Raw genomic sequence first — 14,708 nt, forward strand, 5'->3', positions numbered from 1 at the left:
ACCCGGGAGGTGGAGGTTGCAGTGAGCTGAGATCATACCACTGCACTCTAGCCCAGGTGACAGAGTGAGGTTTTGTCTCAAAAAAAAAAGAAAAAAAAGTATGGGCCCGGCTGAGAATTTCTAATTTTTAAAAATATTGCCTGGTGCGGTGGCCGAAGCCTGTAATCCCAGCACTTTGGGAGGCCAACGTGGGAGGATCACGAGGTCAGGAGTTCAAGACCATCCTGGCCAACACAGTGAAACCCCATCTCTACTAAAAATAAAAAAATTAGGCAGGCATGGTTGTGCGTGCCTGTAGTTCAGCTACTTGGGAGGCTGAAGCAGGAGAATCATTTGAAATATATATATTATATATATATTGACATTACATATATTTATAATGTCTACTAAAAATACAAAAATATATATTTGTTGGTAATTATTTAATTTTACTTTTTGATTTTTATAAAAATGGGGACAGGGTCTCCTATGTTGCCCAGGCTGGTCTTGAACTCCTAGGCTCAAAGGAATCCTCCCTTCTTTGCCTCCCAAAGTGCTGGGATTATAGGCGTGAGCCATCTTGCCCAGCCTAATTTTAATTCAGTTTTACATTGTCACAAGTGTATAGTGGTATGGCCAGGCGCAGGGGTTCATGCCTATAATCCCAGCACTTTAGGAGGCTGAGGCAGGCAGATCACTTGGGTCAAGTGTTCAAGAACAGCCTGGCCAACATGACGAAACCACGTCTTTACTTTAAATAAAAAAATTAGCTGGGTTTGCCTGTGCATGCCTGTAATCTCAGCTACTTGGGAGGTTGAAAGAGAATCACTTGAACCTGGGAGTTGGACGTTGCATTGATCGGAGATCGTGCCACTGCATTCCAGCCTGGGTGACAGAGACTCCGTTCCCAAGGAAAAAAAAAAAATGTTTAGTGGTTACCAAATTGGATAGCAGTGAATTAAGCAGGTCTAGTGGGAAAAATAAAGCAAAGTTATACAAATAACAGTAATAAATCAAAGCATGACCTGATACATCCTCAGAGAAAGGTCATCCTATCTGGACAACATCCAATTATTCATTAATGTGCTGATTTTATTCCCCTAATATGTGTCGATTTTTTTTCTTCCTCCTCACATTTACTGCCAAATGAATATGCCAGTTTTCAGAGTAAGTTCTTCCAGAAAGATGGTATAAGCCCTGAACCTCAGAGGCTTGTGAAGAAGCCCAGGTTTCACCACATCAACCTTTGGCTGTTATCTCAGATCTGGCGGGCCTTGTCCCTCTGCAAGTGGTGTCACTGGTGGTGGTGGGGACTGTTAGGGATCTAGGTCCAAGGAGAAGCTGCTCCATGAGAGGCTACCTCTGCTTTGGCTCCATCAGGCCACCTGTTCTGACAAGTGTCTATATTCTAGGCATGTTATTCATGAACTCTAGTGTGTTGGGTTCTCTTCCTGCCAGTGTGTGGCCACCAGACATCACCTGTGGCTCTTTAAAAGTTGAACTGCTCCCTTTCTCTTTTAGTTTAAACCCATCTTCCTGAACACAATTGACCCATCTCACCCCATGGCAAAGCTGAGCAGAGCTGCCAATACCCAGAAATGTATCCGAGCTGGGGGCAAACACAATGACCTGGATGATGTGGGCAAGGATGTGTATCATCACACCTTCTTCGAGATGTTGGGTTCTTGGTCTTTTGGAGATTACTTTAAGGTAAGTTCAGAGCAGGAGAACCACTAGAGTTTTGAGGAAAGTGGTCACTTCCACAGTGGGAACTGGGTTCTAATTTTGTGTGTTTTAAAATGTGAAATAACATCTAGCCAATTCAGGAATGAATGGCATTGGAAGTAATGCCTGTAATTTGATGATTGCAGTGTATATTTGGATTTCTTACATAAACTGATCTTGAATTTGATTGAGTTTACAGTGAACGTGTTGAAATTTTGTATCTGTGTTCTTAGGGTCTGGTGTCATACTAAATAGATTTTCCTTTGGCCATGTTCCGTATCTTTTTCTCTTCTTTTTGTAGGAATTGGCTTGTAAGATGGCTCTGGAACTCCTCACCCAAGAGTTTGGCATTCCTATTGAAAGACTTTATGTTACTTACTTTGGTGGGGATGAAGCAGCTGGCTTAGAACCAGATCTGGAATGCAAACAGATCTGGCAAAATTTGGGGTAAGAATGCAGATCATTTCTTGATAGAATGGAGGGGTGAAATGACACTGCCAGAGTGGGGTCTTATGACCTGGAGTACCTGGCCATTTCCCATCTCAGGTGCATTTTTTTTTTTTTTTTTTTTTTGAGACGAGGTTTCACCATTCTGGCGTGTGCTGGGTCCCACGCTGCACAGGGATTCAAAGACCTAAGAGGGAACAGTGGGGGATAAGGAAAGACATACAGACATACACACACAGCTGGGCCAGGCGGTCCAGAAAGCTGATGGCCTCAGTCTCTTTGGCCCCAGCTTGCCTCAGAATACTTTATTTTGTATATGTACAAAGTATACAGCAGAGGGAGGGTGCAGTTACTTAGAACAGCCTGTGATTATAATTTTTACATTTTAGTTAACATACTTTAACTATTTTGCAGTAAGGTTAGTGAGAGCTGGTTATCTTTTTTTAGGCCTCTGTTTTTGTTTTTGTTTTTGTTTGTTTGTTTGTTTTTTTGAGACATACACATTTTTCTATTATGGTTTTGCTTTCCTGGAGTTTACCCAAAGTTTACAGTAGCCTTGCTGCTGATTCCCCCAGAGGGGTGGGCTACTCTCACTCTCTACATACCATGTTGGCCAGCATGGTCTTGCTCTCTTGACCTCATGAGCCGCCCGCTTTGGCTTCCCAAAGTGCTGGGATTACAGGTGTTAGCCACCACACTTGGCGTCATTGCTTCTTAGTACATTTGATCATTCTATTGTTTTTGTTTGTTTGCTTGTTTTTGAGGCAGAGTCTCTGTCACCCAGGCTGGAGTGCAGTGGCATAATCTTGGCTGACTGCAACCTCTGCCTCCCGGGTTCAAGTGATTATTCTGCCTCAGCCTCCTGTGTAACTGGGACTGCAGGTGTGCGCCACTGCACCTGGCTAATTTTTGTATTTTTAGTAGAGACAGGGTTGCGCCTTGTTAGCCAGGATGGTCTCAAACTCCTGGCCTCAGGTGAGCCACCCACTTTGGACTCACAAAGTGCTAGGATTACAGATGTGAGCCACTGTGCCCAGCCAATCATTCTGTTGTTGAAAGCCAAAATAAGTTTATTTTTTGCCTTTTATACATACATCATTTTATAAGTTATGTGTATTTTGTAAAAATTAAAACCTTATAGAAATGTAGAAAATAGGAAGTGGAAGTTCCCTCAATTGATCATCATTAATAGTTTGATATCCCATATGTGGTTTTCCCAGCCTTCTTCATACTTCTGTAACCTTGCATGTATGTATGTGTATGTCTTTTTCAACAGAGTGGTATTCTTCATATGAAACACTTTGTTTCTTATGGAAATGTAATAGACTAGGAAAAAGGAATTTTTTGTTTTGTTTTGTTTTGTTTTAGACAAGGTCTCTGTCACCTGCGTTGGAGTGCAGTGGCATAGTCATAGTTTATTGCAGCCGTGACCTGAGCTCAGGTGATCTTCCCACCTCAGCCTCCTGAGTAACTGGGACTGGAAGCATGTGCCACTTGCCTGGCTAATGTTTGTATTTTTTGTAGGGACAGGGTTTTTGCCATGCTGCCCAGGCTGGTCTTGAACTCTTGAGCTCAAGCCATCTGCCTGCTTTGGCCTCTCAAAGTGCTGGGATTACAGACATGAGACACCATGCCTGGCCAGTTTTTTTGTTTTTTGTTTTTTTTACATAATTTCAAAGTATAATCACATAGTATAAAAGCTAAGATAGGGCCGGGCACGGTGGCTCAAGCCTGTAATCCCAGCACTTTGGGAGGCCGAGGCGGGTGGATCACGAGGTCAAGAGATCGAGACCATCCTGGTCAACATGGTGAAACCCCGTCTCTACTAAAAATGCAAAAAATTAGCTGGGCATGGTGGTGCGTGCCTGTAATCCCAGCTACTCAGGAGGCTGAGGCAGGAGAATTGCCTGAACCCAGGAGGTGGAGGTTGCGGTGAGCCGAGATCGCGCCATTGCACTCCAGCCTGGGTAACAAGAGTGAAACTCCGTCTCAAAAAAAAAAAAAAAAAAAAGCTAAGATAATAGGTGAGCTATGTGTTCTGTGCTGTGAACTTAGTAGAATTCGTGAAGTGCTGCATCAAGAAAAATCCGAACACGGGGTAGGTATGTGCCCTCTATAGATAGCTGGGCTGCCCATGATGTGTTTGCCTCATTTTCTTGTTCTTATTACTTAATTCTTTTGTCCTTTAGTGCGTAGCTTCTTACTGTACTTGGAAACAGGGCTACTTCTCTGTTTTTTTTTTTTTTTTTTTCCAATTATTTTTACTCTAGGTAAGTTATTCCAATCCAGCTTCCTGTTTTACTTGATCTAAAACTTCTACTTTGTTGACTCTGTAATCTACGTATAGTTGGAATTTGGGGTAGTAACACATGTAAAAATTAAATATTAATCTTGACCCTGGCTTTTAAAATCCTCTTTTACTTAGCTCCATGTACTATATATCTATACTTTATTAAGCAAGCACAACCTTGTTTGTGTGTAAATGGGGGACAGTTCTTACTCTCTTGCCCAGGCTGGAGTGCAATGATGTAGTCACAGTTCACTGCAACCTCAACTTCCTGGGCTCAAGTGATCCTCTCCTGAGTAGCTGGGACTACAGGTGTGCGTCACCACACCCAGCTATTTTTTTTTTTTTTTTTTTTGTATTTTTTGGAGAGAGGCGGTCTTGCCACGTTCACCCAGGCTGGTCTCGAACTCCTAAGCTCAAGCAATACGCGTGGCCAACGTTTTCATTATTATGTGTTCCTTTCTAGGCCTTACCCATGTCCTTGTGTATTTTCATTGACTTTCATTCATAGCGTGTATATATTTTGTATTCTCTTCTATTGTAGGTACTCTTGAGAAGAGTCACATTGTTTCTTTAGCAGGTGTTATAAGCAGGCTTGGCATTAGTACTTGCTGGAGGTTAGAACTTCTTTATTAAAAATGACTTTTTTTTTTTTTTTTTTTGAGACAGAGTGTCGTTCTGTCACCTAGGCTGGAGTGCAGTGGCCTGAGCCACTGCACCTGGCCAATCCTAAGAATTTCTTTTGTGGTGGTTGCAAGTCTGGGCAGAACCCTTGTCAGGGGCTGTAACTGGGCTTATCTTTACTTCTTTGTCAGGCTGGAAGACACCAAAATCCTCCCAGGCAACATGAAGGATAACTTCTGGGAGATGGGTGACACGGGCCCCTGCGGTCCTTGCAGTGAGATCCACTACGACCGGATTGGTGGTCGGGATGCCGCACACCTTGTCAACCAGGATGACCCTAATGTGCTGGAGATCTGGAACCTCGTGTTCATCCAGTATAACAGGTGGCCTTGGGGTCCTACTCCATTCCTGTTAAAAGCAGTACCTTTCCTTGAGCTGAGCAGGGGAGGAGGAACTTGGAGCTTCCTGGCTGTCTTCTTGGCTGAAGCCCCATTCCTTCATTTCTCAGATTTCCCCTCTGATCTCTGGGACAGGGATGGCCTATTCTTTCATGAATTAAGCCTTATCCCACATAATAGCTTCTTGAGTGCTATTCCCATAATGTCATGCTTGCTGTAATTTGGGCTGCTGTATTAAAGCTCATTCATTGAGTGTGTGCCACCACATGTGCCCGGCCTTACCTTACTCTTACATGGACCCCAGAGTACCTCTCCTTCCTTTCTCCCTCCACTTCCCTCTTCCCACCAAACCAGGCAAATGGCAGATGGTCACAGCCTGCAAACTGCTCTGTAAATGAATTTTATCCAGCAGGGACTGGAGAAGTGGCAGCTTGAGTCTCTGCTTCAACCTCCTCTTCTTCTGGCTCATACAGGGAAACTGATGGCATTCTGAAACCTCTTCCCAAGAAAAGCATTGACACAGGGATGGGCCTGGAGCGACTGGTATCTGTGCTGCAGAATAAGATGTCCAACTATGACACTGACCTTTTTGTCCCTTACTTTGAAGCCATTCAGAAGGTACTGGTCCTATTGCAAATATTGTATACTTCTGTAGAGGCTTCCAGGCTGGACTCTTAGCATTGCTGTCAAAGGGAAAAATGACCATATGCTTTGCCAGCCAAGGGTACCCGTTTCCATCTGCCTGTTTCATTATTAATAATGTGAGGCTCTAGACCTGAGACAGTGTAATTTTTTTGTTTAGGGGCTGCTGGCTGGAGTTTCTCTACTTGCCCAGTGTCATGTCCTTGGGGTTATAGGATCTGGCAAGATGGCATCCTTTCTTCTAATGCTCCTCAGTCCTCTAGGAACCTCCTCGGGTGAGGCAGCGCCAGAGAGGCTGCTTCCTAAACGGCTGCCTTCTGATTGTTGTCTGTAGGGCACAGGTGCCCGACCGTACACTGGGAAAGTTGGTGCTGAGGATGCTGATGGGATTGACATGGCCTACCGGGTGCTGGCTGACCACGCTCGGACCATCACTGTGGCACTGGCTGATGGTGGCCGTCCTGACAACACAGGGCGCGGGTAAGTATGCTGCACACTGGGTGGTGTTTGGACCGGCACGATGCGTGCTGACTCTTTATGAAACTTTTTTTTTTTTTTGACATGGAGTCTCACTCTGTCACCCAGGCTGGAGTGCAATGGCGTGATCTTGCCTCACTGCAACCCCTGCCTCCCTGGTTCAAGTGATTCTTCTACCTCAGCCTCCCATATAGCTGGGATTACACACCACCACTCCAGGCTAACTTTTGCATTTATTTATTTATTTATTTATTTATTTGAGACGGAGTTTTGCTCTTGTTACCCAGGCTGGAGTGCAATGGCGCGATCTCGGCTCACCGCAACCTTTGCCTCCCGGGTTCAGGCAATTCTCCTGCCCCAGCCTCCTGAGTCACTGGGATTATAGGCACGCGCCACCATGCCCAGCTAATGTTTTGTATTTTTAGTAGAGACGGGGTTTCACCATGTTGACCAGGATGGTCTCGATCTCTTGACCTCGTGATCCACCCGCCTCGGCCTCCCAAAGTGCTGGGATTACAGGCTTGAGCCACTGCGCCCGGCCTTAACTTTTGCATTTTTAATAGAGATGGGTTTTTGCCATGTTGGCCAGGCTGGTCTCCAGCTCCTGACCTCAAAAGATCTACCCGCCTTGGCCTCCCAAAGTGCTGGGATTACAGGTGTGAACCACGCCCCGGCCTCTTGATGAAACTTAAAGCCATCCTTCATTATTGTTTCTTTGTCTTTTCGGTAGTCGGAAAAATCCCCCCACTTCTTTTTTAAGAGATGAAGGGAATTTCAGCTAGTGTTGCAGAGTCACCACTATATTAAATCTCTGCTGCTGAGTACAGATGATAAAGATTGTATTTAAAGTTGCCTGATAGAGATTGGCAGGGGCAGGTTAGTGGGGGTAAGTATTGACCAACCCTGGGAAGCTCCGTTACTGACAGGCAGGACCTGGGACCACAGGCATTGAGTAAATATCTGGTCTCTCCTTCTTGGCCCCCTCTTTGAGTAACTGAATGTGAAAGAAAACCAGGGTTTACCCTAGGCAAGCCTTGACGGGTATTTGTGGGTATGTTACAGAGTCCTATGCTAAAGTTAATGATTGGGGAATGCAAAAGAAGCAGGCTTAGGATAAAAGAAAGTTTGCTGAAAGAGGTTTGGGTAGGATTCCAAGGGACTCCTGACAAAACCCTCAGCTGGGAATGTTGGTGACTAGTTTCTGCCTCTTACAGGTATGTGTTGAGACGTATTCTCCGCCGAGCTGTTCGATATGCCCATGAGAAGCTCAATGCCAGCAGGGGCTTCTTTGCTACATTAGTGGATGTTGTCGTCCAGTCCCTGGTAGGTTTATTTCTGTGGTTACCCTTCTGTGCTAAGGAATCCGTTAAGAAGGTTGGGTAGGAGAGGGCATACTGGTAAGGAGTTGTTGTTTTGAGACAGTCTCGCTCTGTCACTCAGGTTGGAGTGCAATGGCGTGATCTCAGCTCACTGCAACCTCTGCCTCCTGGGTTCAAGTGATTCTATTGCCTCAGCCTCTCCAGTAGCTTGAATTACAGGTGTCTGCCACCACTCCTGGCTAATTTTTGTATTTTTAGTAGAGACAGGGTTTCACCATGTTGGTTAGGCTGGTCTAGAACTCTTGACCTCGGGTGACCCACCTGCCCCATCTTCCAAAATGTTGGCATTACAGGTATGAGTCACTGCACCTGGCTGTTTGTTTTTTGAGACAGAGTTTCTCTCTGTCACCCAGGCTGGAGTGCAGTAGCACTGTCTCGGTTCACTGCAAACTCCACCTCCCAGGTTCAAGCGATTCTCCTGTCTCACCCTTCCAAGTAGCTGGGATTACAGGCATGCATCACCACACCTGGCTAATTTTTTGTATTTTAGTAGAGATGGGGTTTGACCATGTTGCCCAGGCTGGTCTCAGGCATTCCACTGCCTTGGCCCCCCAAAGTGCCAGGATTATTATAGGTGTGAGCCACTATGCCCTACTAAGGAGCTTTTTTTTTTTTTTTTGAAGCGGAGTCTCGCTCTGTCTCCAGGCTAGAGTGCAGTGGCGCAATCTCGCCTCACTGCAACATCCACCTCCCAGGTTCAAGCGATTCTCCTGCCTCATCCTCCCAAGTAGCTGTAACTACAGGCACGTGCTGCTACACCCAGCCAATTTTTGTGTTTTAGTAGAGATGAGGTTTCACCATGTTGGCCAGGATGTTCTCAATCTATTGACTTTGTGATACACCTGCCTTGGCCTTCCAAAATGTTGGGATTACAGGTGTGAGCCACCACGCCCGGCCAGAAGCTTTTTTTGAGAGGGGTCAGGGAATAGTCTCTGGCTTCATCTAGCCCCTCGTCTTTCTTCCCCTTTGTCAGGGAGATGCATTTCCTGAGCTGAAGAAGGACCCAGACATGGTGAAGGACATCATTAATGAAGAAGAGGTGCAGTTTCTCAAGACTCTCAGTAGAGGGCGACGCATCCTGGACAGGAAAATTCTGAGCCTGGGAGACAGCAAGACCATTCCTGGTAGGGACCAGTTTTTGCCCTTCTCCATCCCAGCCATTTCATCTTTATGGCAAAGAAAAACCCTTTCTCACAGACTGACCATGAGCTCTCATGTCTCTGAGACTGAACATAGCTAGATGAACTGCTCTTGGTACAAACTGGAATTTATAGTAAAATGGTAAAAGTAATGCATCATTGTGGCAAAGTATTCAAATGATACAGAATACAAAAGTGTTCAGAAAGTGAAAATCCTCTTTCCCGGACTAATTTCTCAGAGATAACAACTGTTAACGCTTTGATGTATAAGTCTTCAGGATACTTCTCTGTTTGCATGCAAATACATGGAGGTACTTTTTGCATCTGTATTTTTCAGGCAAAAGTGGGAATGTTTGGTATATACTGTTTTACAATTTGGGGAGAATTAATTTGAAAGATTTTTTCCCCCATTTTTATTGAAGTATAATGAACAAGAGAAAAGCTTGATGGATTTTCACAAATTGAACACACTTGTATTCAGATCGAGAAATAGAATTGTCAGGCTGGGCGCGGTGGCTCATGCCTGTAATCCCAGCACTTTGGGAGGCTAAGGTGGGTAGATCACCTGAGGTCAGCAGTTTCAGACCCGCCTGGCCAACATAATGAAATCTCGTCTGTACTAAAAATGGAAAAATTAGCCAGGTATGATGGCAGGCAGCTGCTATCCCAGCTACTCGGGAGGCTGAGGTAGGAGAATTGCTTGAACCCGGGTGGTGGAGGTTGCAGTGAGCCAGGATCATGCCACTGCTCTCCAGCCTGGGCAACAGAGCAAGACTCCATCTCAAAAAAAAAAAAAAAAAAAAGAAATAGAAAATTGTCCAGGTGAGGTTTAAAAAAAAAAGAAAACCAGGGCTGGGCATGGTGGCTCGTACCTGTAATCCCAGCACTTTGGGAGGCTAAGGCAAGCAGATCACCTGAAGTCAGGAGTTAGAGACCAGCCTGGCCTACATGGTGAAATCCTGTCTCTACTAAAAATTCAAAAATTAGCTGGGCATGGTGGCTGCATACGTGTAATCCCAGCTACCTGGGAGGCTGAGGAAGAAGAATCGCTTGAACCTGGGAGCTGAGGTTGCAGTGAGCCGAGATCGGGCCATTGCACTCCAGCCTGGGCTACAAGACCAAAACTCTATCTCAAAAAAAACGAAAAAGAAAAAACCAGAATTGTACCAGGACACCCATTGTGCTTCCTTCAGGTCAACTGGAAAAGATGTGCTGGATTTTCGGATGGACACAAAGGGCTGTTAGTGACTGGCCTTGTCTCTTTAATCCCTTCTGCCAATCCCAGCATCCTCTCAGAAGGTTTGGCATGGAAAAGGGGCCATCTCTGGTTTTTGACACACCTTCTTTGTGCTGTGTAGGAGACACTGCTTGGCTCCTCTATGATACCTATGGGTTTCCAGTGGATCTCACTGGATTGATTGCCGAAGAGAAGGGCCTGTTGGTAGACATGGATGGCTTTGAAGAGGAGAGGAAACTGGCCCAGGTAAAGAACTTGGAGAGTGAGCAGAGAACCCAACATCTTCCATCCCAGCACCACTTGGCTGCAGAGCAAGCATAAATTTCCTTCCGTTAAAGTCTTTGAAGTGCTTTTACCCCAGACCAGTGGTTCTCAAGTGGGGGCAAGTCTGCCTTCCAGGGGGCAGTTAGCAGTAATGTCTCAAGACACTTTCAGTTTTCACAACCAAGGGCAGATGCTGTTGTCATGTAGTTGATAGAGGCCAGGGTGCCACTCAGCATCCCACACTGTAAGAGGAGGTTCCACGACAGAAAATGATCTGGCCCCAAATGTCAGTAGTGGCAGGATTGAGAAAAGCTTTACGCTGGGCATAGTTTAGAAAGTTCCAATCCTTCAGAGTCCCTTTTCTTTTGCTTTAGGGTAACTTATGCTTGTTTCTCTCACTGACAGCTTAAATCACAGGGCAAGGGAGCTGGTGGGGAAGACCTCATTATGCTGGACATCTACGCTATCGAAGAGCTCCGGGCGCAGGGTCTGGAGGTCACAGATGATTCCCCAAAGTACAATTACCATTCAGACTCCAGTGGTAACTATGGTATGTTGCTATGCTCCTTCTGCTTCTGAGCTTTCTTCCCCATATCTGGGGGGTTTTGGAAAGATTGTTTCTAAAGATTAGCTATCCAGCAGACTGCTGACAGCCTCTCCTGGAGTGCTGTACAGTCACGCTGTGTACTGTTATACACATAGGCACCCTTGGCTGGAGGTTTTCTTAACTCTTACTTTGAAATAATTATAGTCACAGGATGTTGTTAAAAAAAAAAAAAAATTGTAAGAAGGGTCTCCTACCCTTTATCCCATTTCCCCTAATTATAACATCTTGCAGAAAAGTGGGCAGTTGGCATTGATATAATCCACAGTGACTAGTAGAATGCTATTGGGATAATAGCATTCTAAAGTTAAGAAACAAAGCTGGCTCAGTTGCTCATGCTTATAATCCTAGCACTTTGGGACGCTAGGGTGAGTGGATCATTTGAGTTCTAGAGTTTGAGACTGGTCTGGGCAGCATGGTGAAACCCTGTCTCTACCAAAAATACAAAAATTAGCCAGGTGTGGTGGTACACGCCTGTAGTCCCAGCTACCTTTGGGGCTGAGGCAGGACAATCACTTGAGTCTAGGAGATTAGGGCTATAGTCAGCCATGTTTGTGTCACTGCACTCCAGCTTGGGCTACAAAGTGAAGACTCTGCCTCCAAAAAAAAAAAAAATACATGTTTTTGCTCTGTTAAGAGAACATCTTTTTTTTTTTTTTTTTTGAGACAGAATCTTGCTCTGTGACCCAGGCTGGAGTGCAGTGGCACTACCTCGGCTAACTGCAGCTTCCACCTCTCGGCTTCAAGTGATTCTCCTGCCTCAGCCTCCCAAGTAGCTGGGATTACAGGCACACTCCACCACGCCCAGCTAATTTTTTTATTTTAGTAGACGTGGAGTTTCACTATGTTGGCCCGGCTGGTCTCAAACTCCAGAGCTCAAGTTATCTGCCCACCTTGGCCTCCCAAAGTGCCAGGATTATAGGCATGAGCCACTGCGCTCTGCCAAAAACAATCTTTTTTTTTTTTTTTTTTTTTTTTTTTTTTTTGAGACAGAGTCTTGCTCTGTCGCCAGGTGCCAGGCTGGAGGGCAGTGGCGCGATCTCGGCTCGGCTCACTGCAACTTCCGCCTCCTGGGTTCAAGCAGTTCTCCTGCCTCAGCCTCCCAAGAACAATCTTATACCTCAGTCTACTCAAGCAAGTCTACAAAATGAGTACATTTTTTGTGAGTTGATCTTGGATTAGGGAATTTATTACTACTATTAAAGGTCTACTAATAGGATGCACTAAGTTTCTGTTCAGTAGCTCAGAGTTAGGGTAATCCATTGTCCCAGTTTTAGCACTGAAAGTCTGCATGCCAGGAAACCCCTGAGCTCTAAAAATTGGGACACTTGGTCACCTGACCGAGTGTTGCATTCTTTGATGGAAAGCCAGCATGCAAAGCTCTTTCATAGAGTCTAATGGGGTTGCTTCCAAAGTACAATTGGACAATTAGGAGCTAAGAAGAGTTTGAGAAACAGAATGCAGCAAAAGCCAGCTAAGAAAGTGTGAAAAGGTCATTGACCCACTGTCCCACTTCTATGCATTTCCCTCGAGCAGTATTTGAGAACACAGTGGCTACGGTGCTGGCTCTGCGCAGGGAGAAGATGTTTGTGGAAGAGGTGTCCACGGGCCAGGAGTGTGGAGTGGTGCTGGACAAGACCTGTTTCTATGCCGAGCAAGGAGGGCAGATCTATGATGAAGGCTACCTGGTGAAGGTGGATGACAGCAGTGAGGACGTGAGCCAACAGTTCTTCTTCCTTGTTAGCAGAGGAGGGCCAGGTGTGGAGCCAGGGAGCTGCTCTTGCCCCACAGTGCTTCAGGCCTTGGGAGCAGACCCCACACACCTATGGGTTGGGTTCCATGTCAGTATTTCTGAAGCCAAGGAAGCTGCTGCTTGTATCTGTTGCTTTCCTGGCCATTGGGTACTCTCAGAGTATTTTTGCAGCCAGACTGCAAGTTTCCGACAAACTTTAAACATAAAAAGGAGAGGCAGCTCTCTGAAGGGCAGATGTCCTTGTAGAAAACTCAGCCTGTAATTCTGCTGCTGCTGAATGAGTTGCTTTGTTTCCTTATGCTTTTACAGAGGCTTTTAAATGTCTAAGATGCAGCCAGTCATGGTGGCTCAGGACTGTAAACTTAGCACATTGGGAGGCCAAAGTGGGCAGATCACCTGAAGTCAGGAGTTCAAGATCAGCCTGGCCAACATGATGAAACCCCATCTCTACTGAAATAAAATGAGCCAGGCATGATGGCAGGTGCCTGCAATCCTAGCTGCTTGGGAGGCTGAGATAGGAGAGTTGCTTGAACCCATGAGACGGTGGTTACAGTGAGCCAAGATGGCGCTACTGCACTCCGGCTTGAGCAGCTGAGTGACACTCCATCTCAAAAAAAAAAAAATGTTCGGCCAGGCGCTGTGGCTCACGCCTGTAATCCCAGCACTTTGGGAGGCTGAGGCGGGTGGATCACAAGATCAAGGGATCGAGACCATCCTGGCCAACATGGTGAAACCCCGTCTCTACTAAAAATACAAAAATTAGCTGGGTGCGGTGGCGCACGCCTGTAATCCCAGCTACTTGGGAGGCTGAGGCAGAATTGCTTGAACCCGGGAGGTGGAGGTTGCAGTGAGCCACGATCGCGGCACTGCACTCCGGTCTGGCGCCTGGCAATGGAGTGAGACTCTGTCTCAGAGAAGAAAAAAAAAATGTTCGAAGATGTTCCTTAATATTGTGTGTGTGTGCACAAATATATTTATTTTTTGTTTTATTTTTTGAGATGGAGTCTTGCTCTGTTACCCAGGCTGGAATGCAGTGACACAATCTCAGCTCACTGCAACATCTGTCTCCCAGGTTCAAGCCGTTCTTCTGCTTCAGCCTCCTGAGTAGTTGGAATTAGAGGCACATGCATCACACTTGGCTAATTTTTGTATTTTCTTTAGTAGAGATAGGATTTCACCATGTTGGCTAGGCTAGTCTTGAACTCCTGGCTTCAGATGATCTACTTGTCTCAGCCTCCCAAAGTGCTGGGATTACAGGCGTGAGCCACCGTGCCTGGCCTATTTATATTTAATAATATTAATGGCATATGTGTATGTACACACACCGTTAAAGAGTGTTTTAGAGAATGTGTATGTACAATTTATATATGTAAATTTACATATGTAAGGAGATTTTTTACATATGTAAAGAGAATTTTTTATATATACAAATTTATACTGAAAATATAGGAAAATTAATAAGCCAGGCACGGTGGCTCATGCCTGTAATCCCAGTATTTTGGGAGGCCAAGGCAGGCGGATCACCTAAGGTTGGGAGTTCAAGACCAGCCTGACCAAAATAGAGAAACCCTGTTTCTCCTAAAAATACAAAATTAGCCGGGTATGGTGGCGCATGCCTGTAATCCTAGGTACCTGGGAGGCTGAGGCAGTAGAATTCCTTGAACTCAGTAGGCAGAGGTTGTGGTGAGTTGAGATCATGCCACTGCACTCCAGCCTGGGCAACAAGAGCGAAACTCTGTCTCAAAAAAGAAAA

At 45.5% G+C, this 14,708-nt stretch overlaps 1 protein-coding gene across 3 annotated transcripts in view; it reads left to right on the top strand.

The window, feature by feature from the left end:
* Positions 1–14,708, top strand: part of AARS1 (alanyl-tRNA synthetase 1) — a 36,033-nt gene that overhangs the window by 12,371 nt on the left and 8,954 nt on the right. For all 3 annotated transcript variants that reach the window (XR_004270485.1, XM_032283864.1, XM_032283863.1), the window contains exons 3-12: positions 1,501–1,689; positions 2,006–2,151; positions 5,254–5,445; positions 5,934–6,078; positions 6,437–6,582; positions 7,794–7,902; positions 8,932–9,082; positions 10,456–10,580; positions 11,004–11,148; positions 12,739–12,917. Coding sequence is in view for 2 of the 3 variants with exons in the window: in XM_032283864.1 (XP_032139755.1) it covers positions 1,501–1,689; positions 2,006–2,151; positions 5,254–5,445; positions 5,934–6,078; positions 6,437–6,582; positions 7,794–7,902; positions 8,932–9,082; positions 10,456–10,580; positions 11,004–11,148; positions 12,739–12,917 (1,527 nt within the window). In the remaining variant the exon portion in view is untranslated. The remainder of the gene's footprint in view (positions 1–1,500; positions 1,690–2,005; positions 2,152–5,253; positions 5,446–5,933; positions 6,079–6,436; positions 6,583–7,793; positions 7,903–8,931; positions 9,083–10,455; positions 10,581–11,003; positions 11,149–12,738; positions 12,918–14,708) is intronic.

The sequence above is a fragment of the Sapajus apella genome, unplaced genomic scaffold (genome assembly GCF_009761245.1).
Source record: "Sapajus apella isolate SASKATOON/1434 unplaced genomic scaffold, GSC_monkey_1.0 scaffold15, whole genome shotgun sequence".
Lineage (NCBI taxonomy): Eukaryota > Metazoa > Chordata > Mammalia > Primates > Cebidae > Sapajus > Sapajus apella.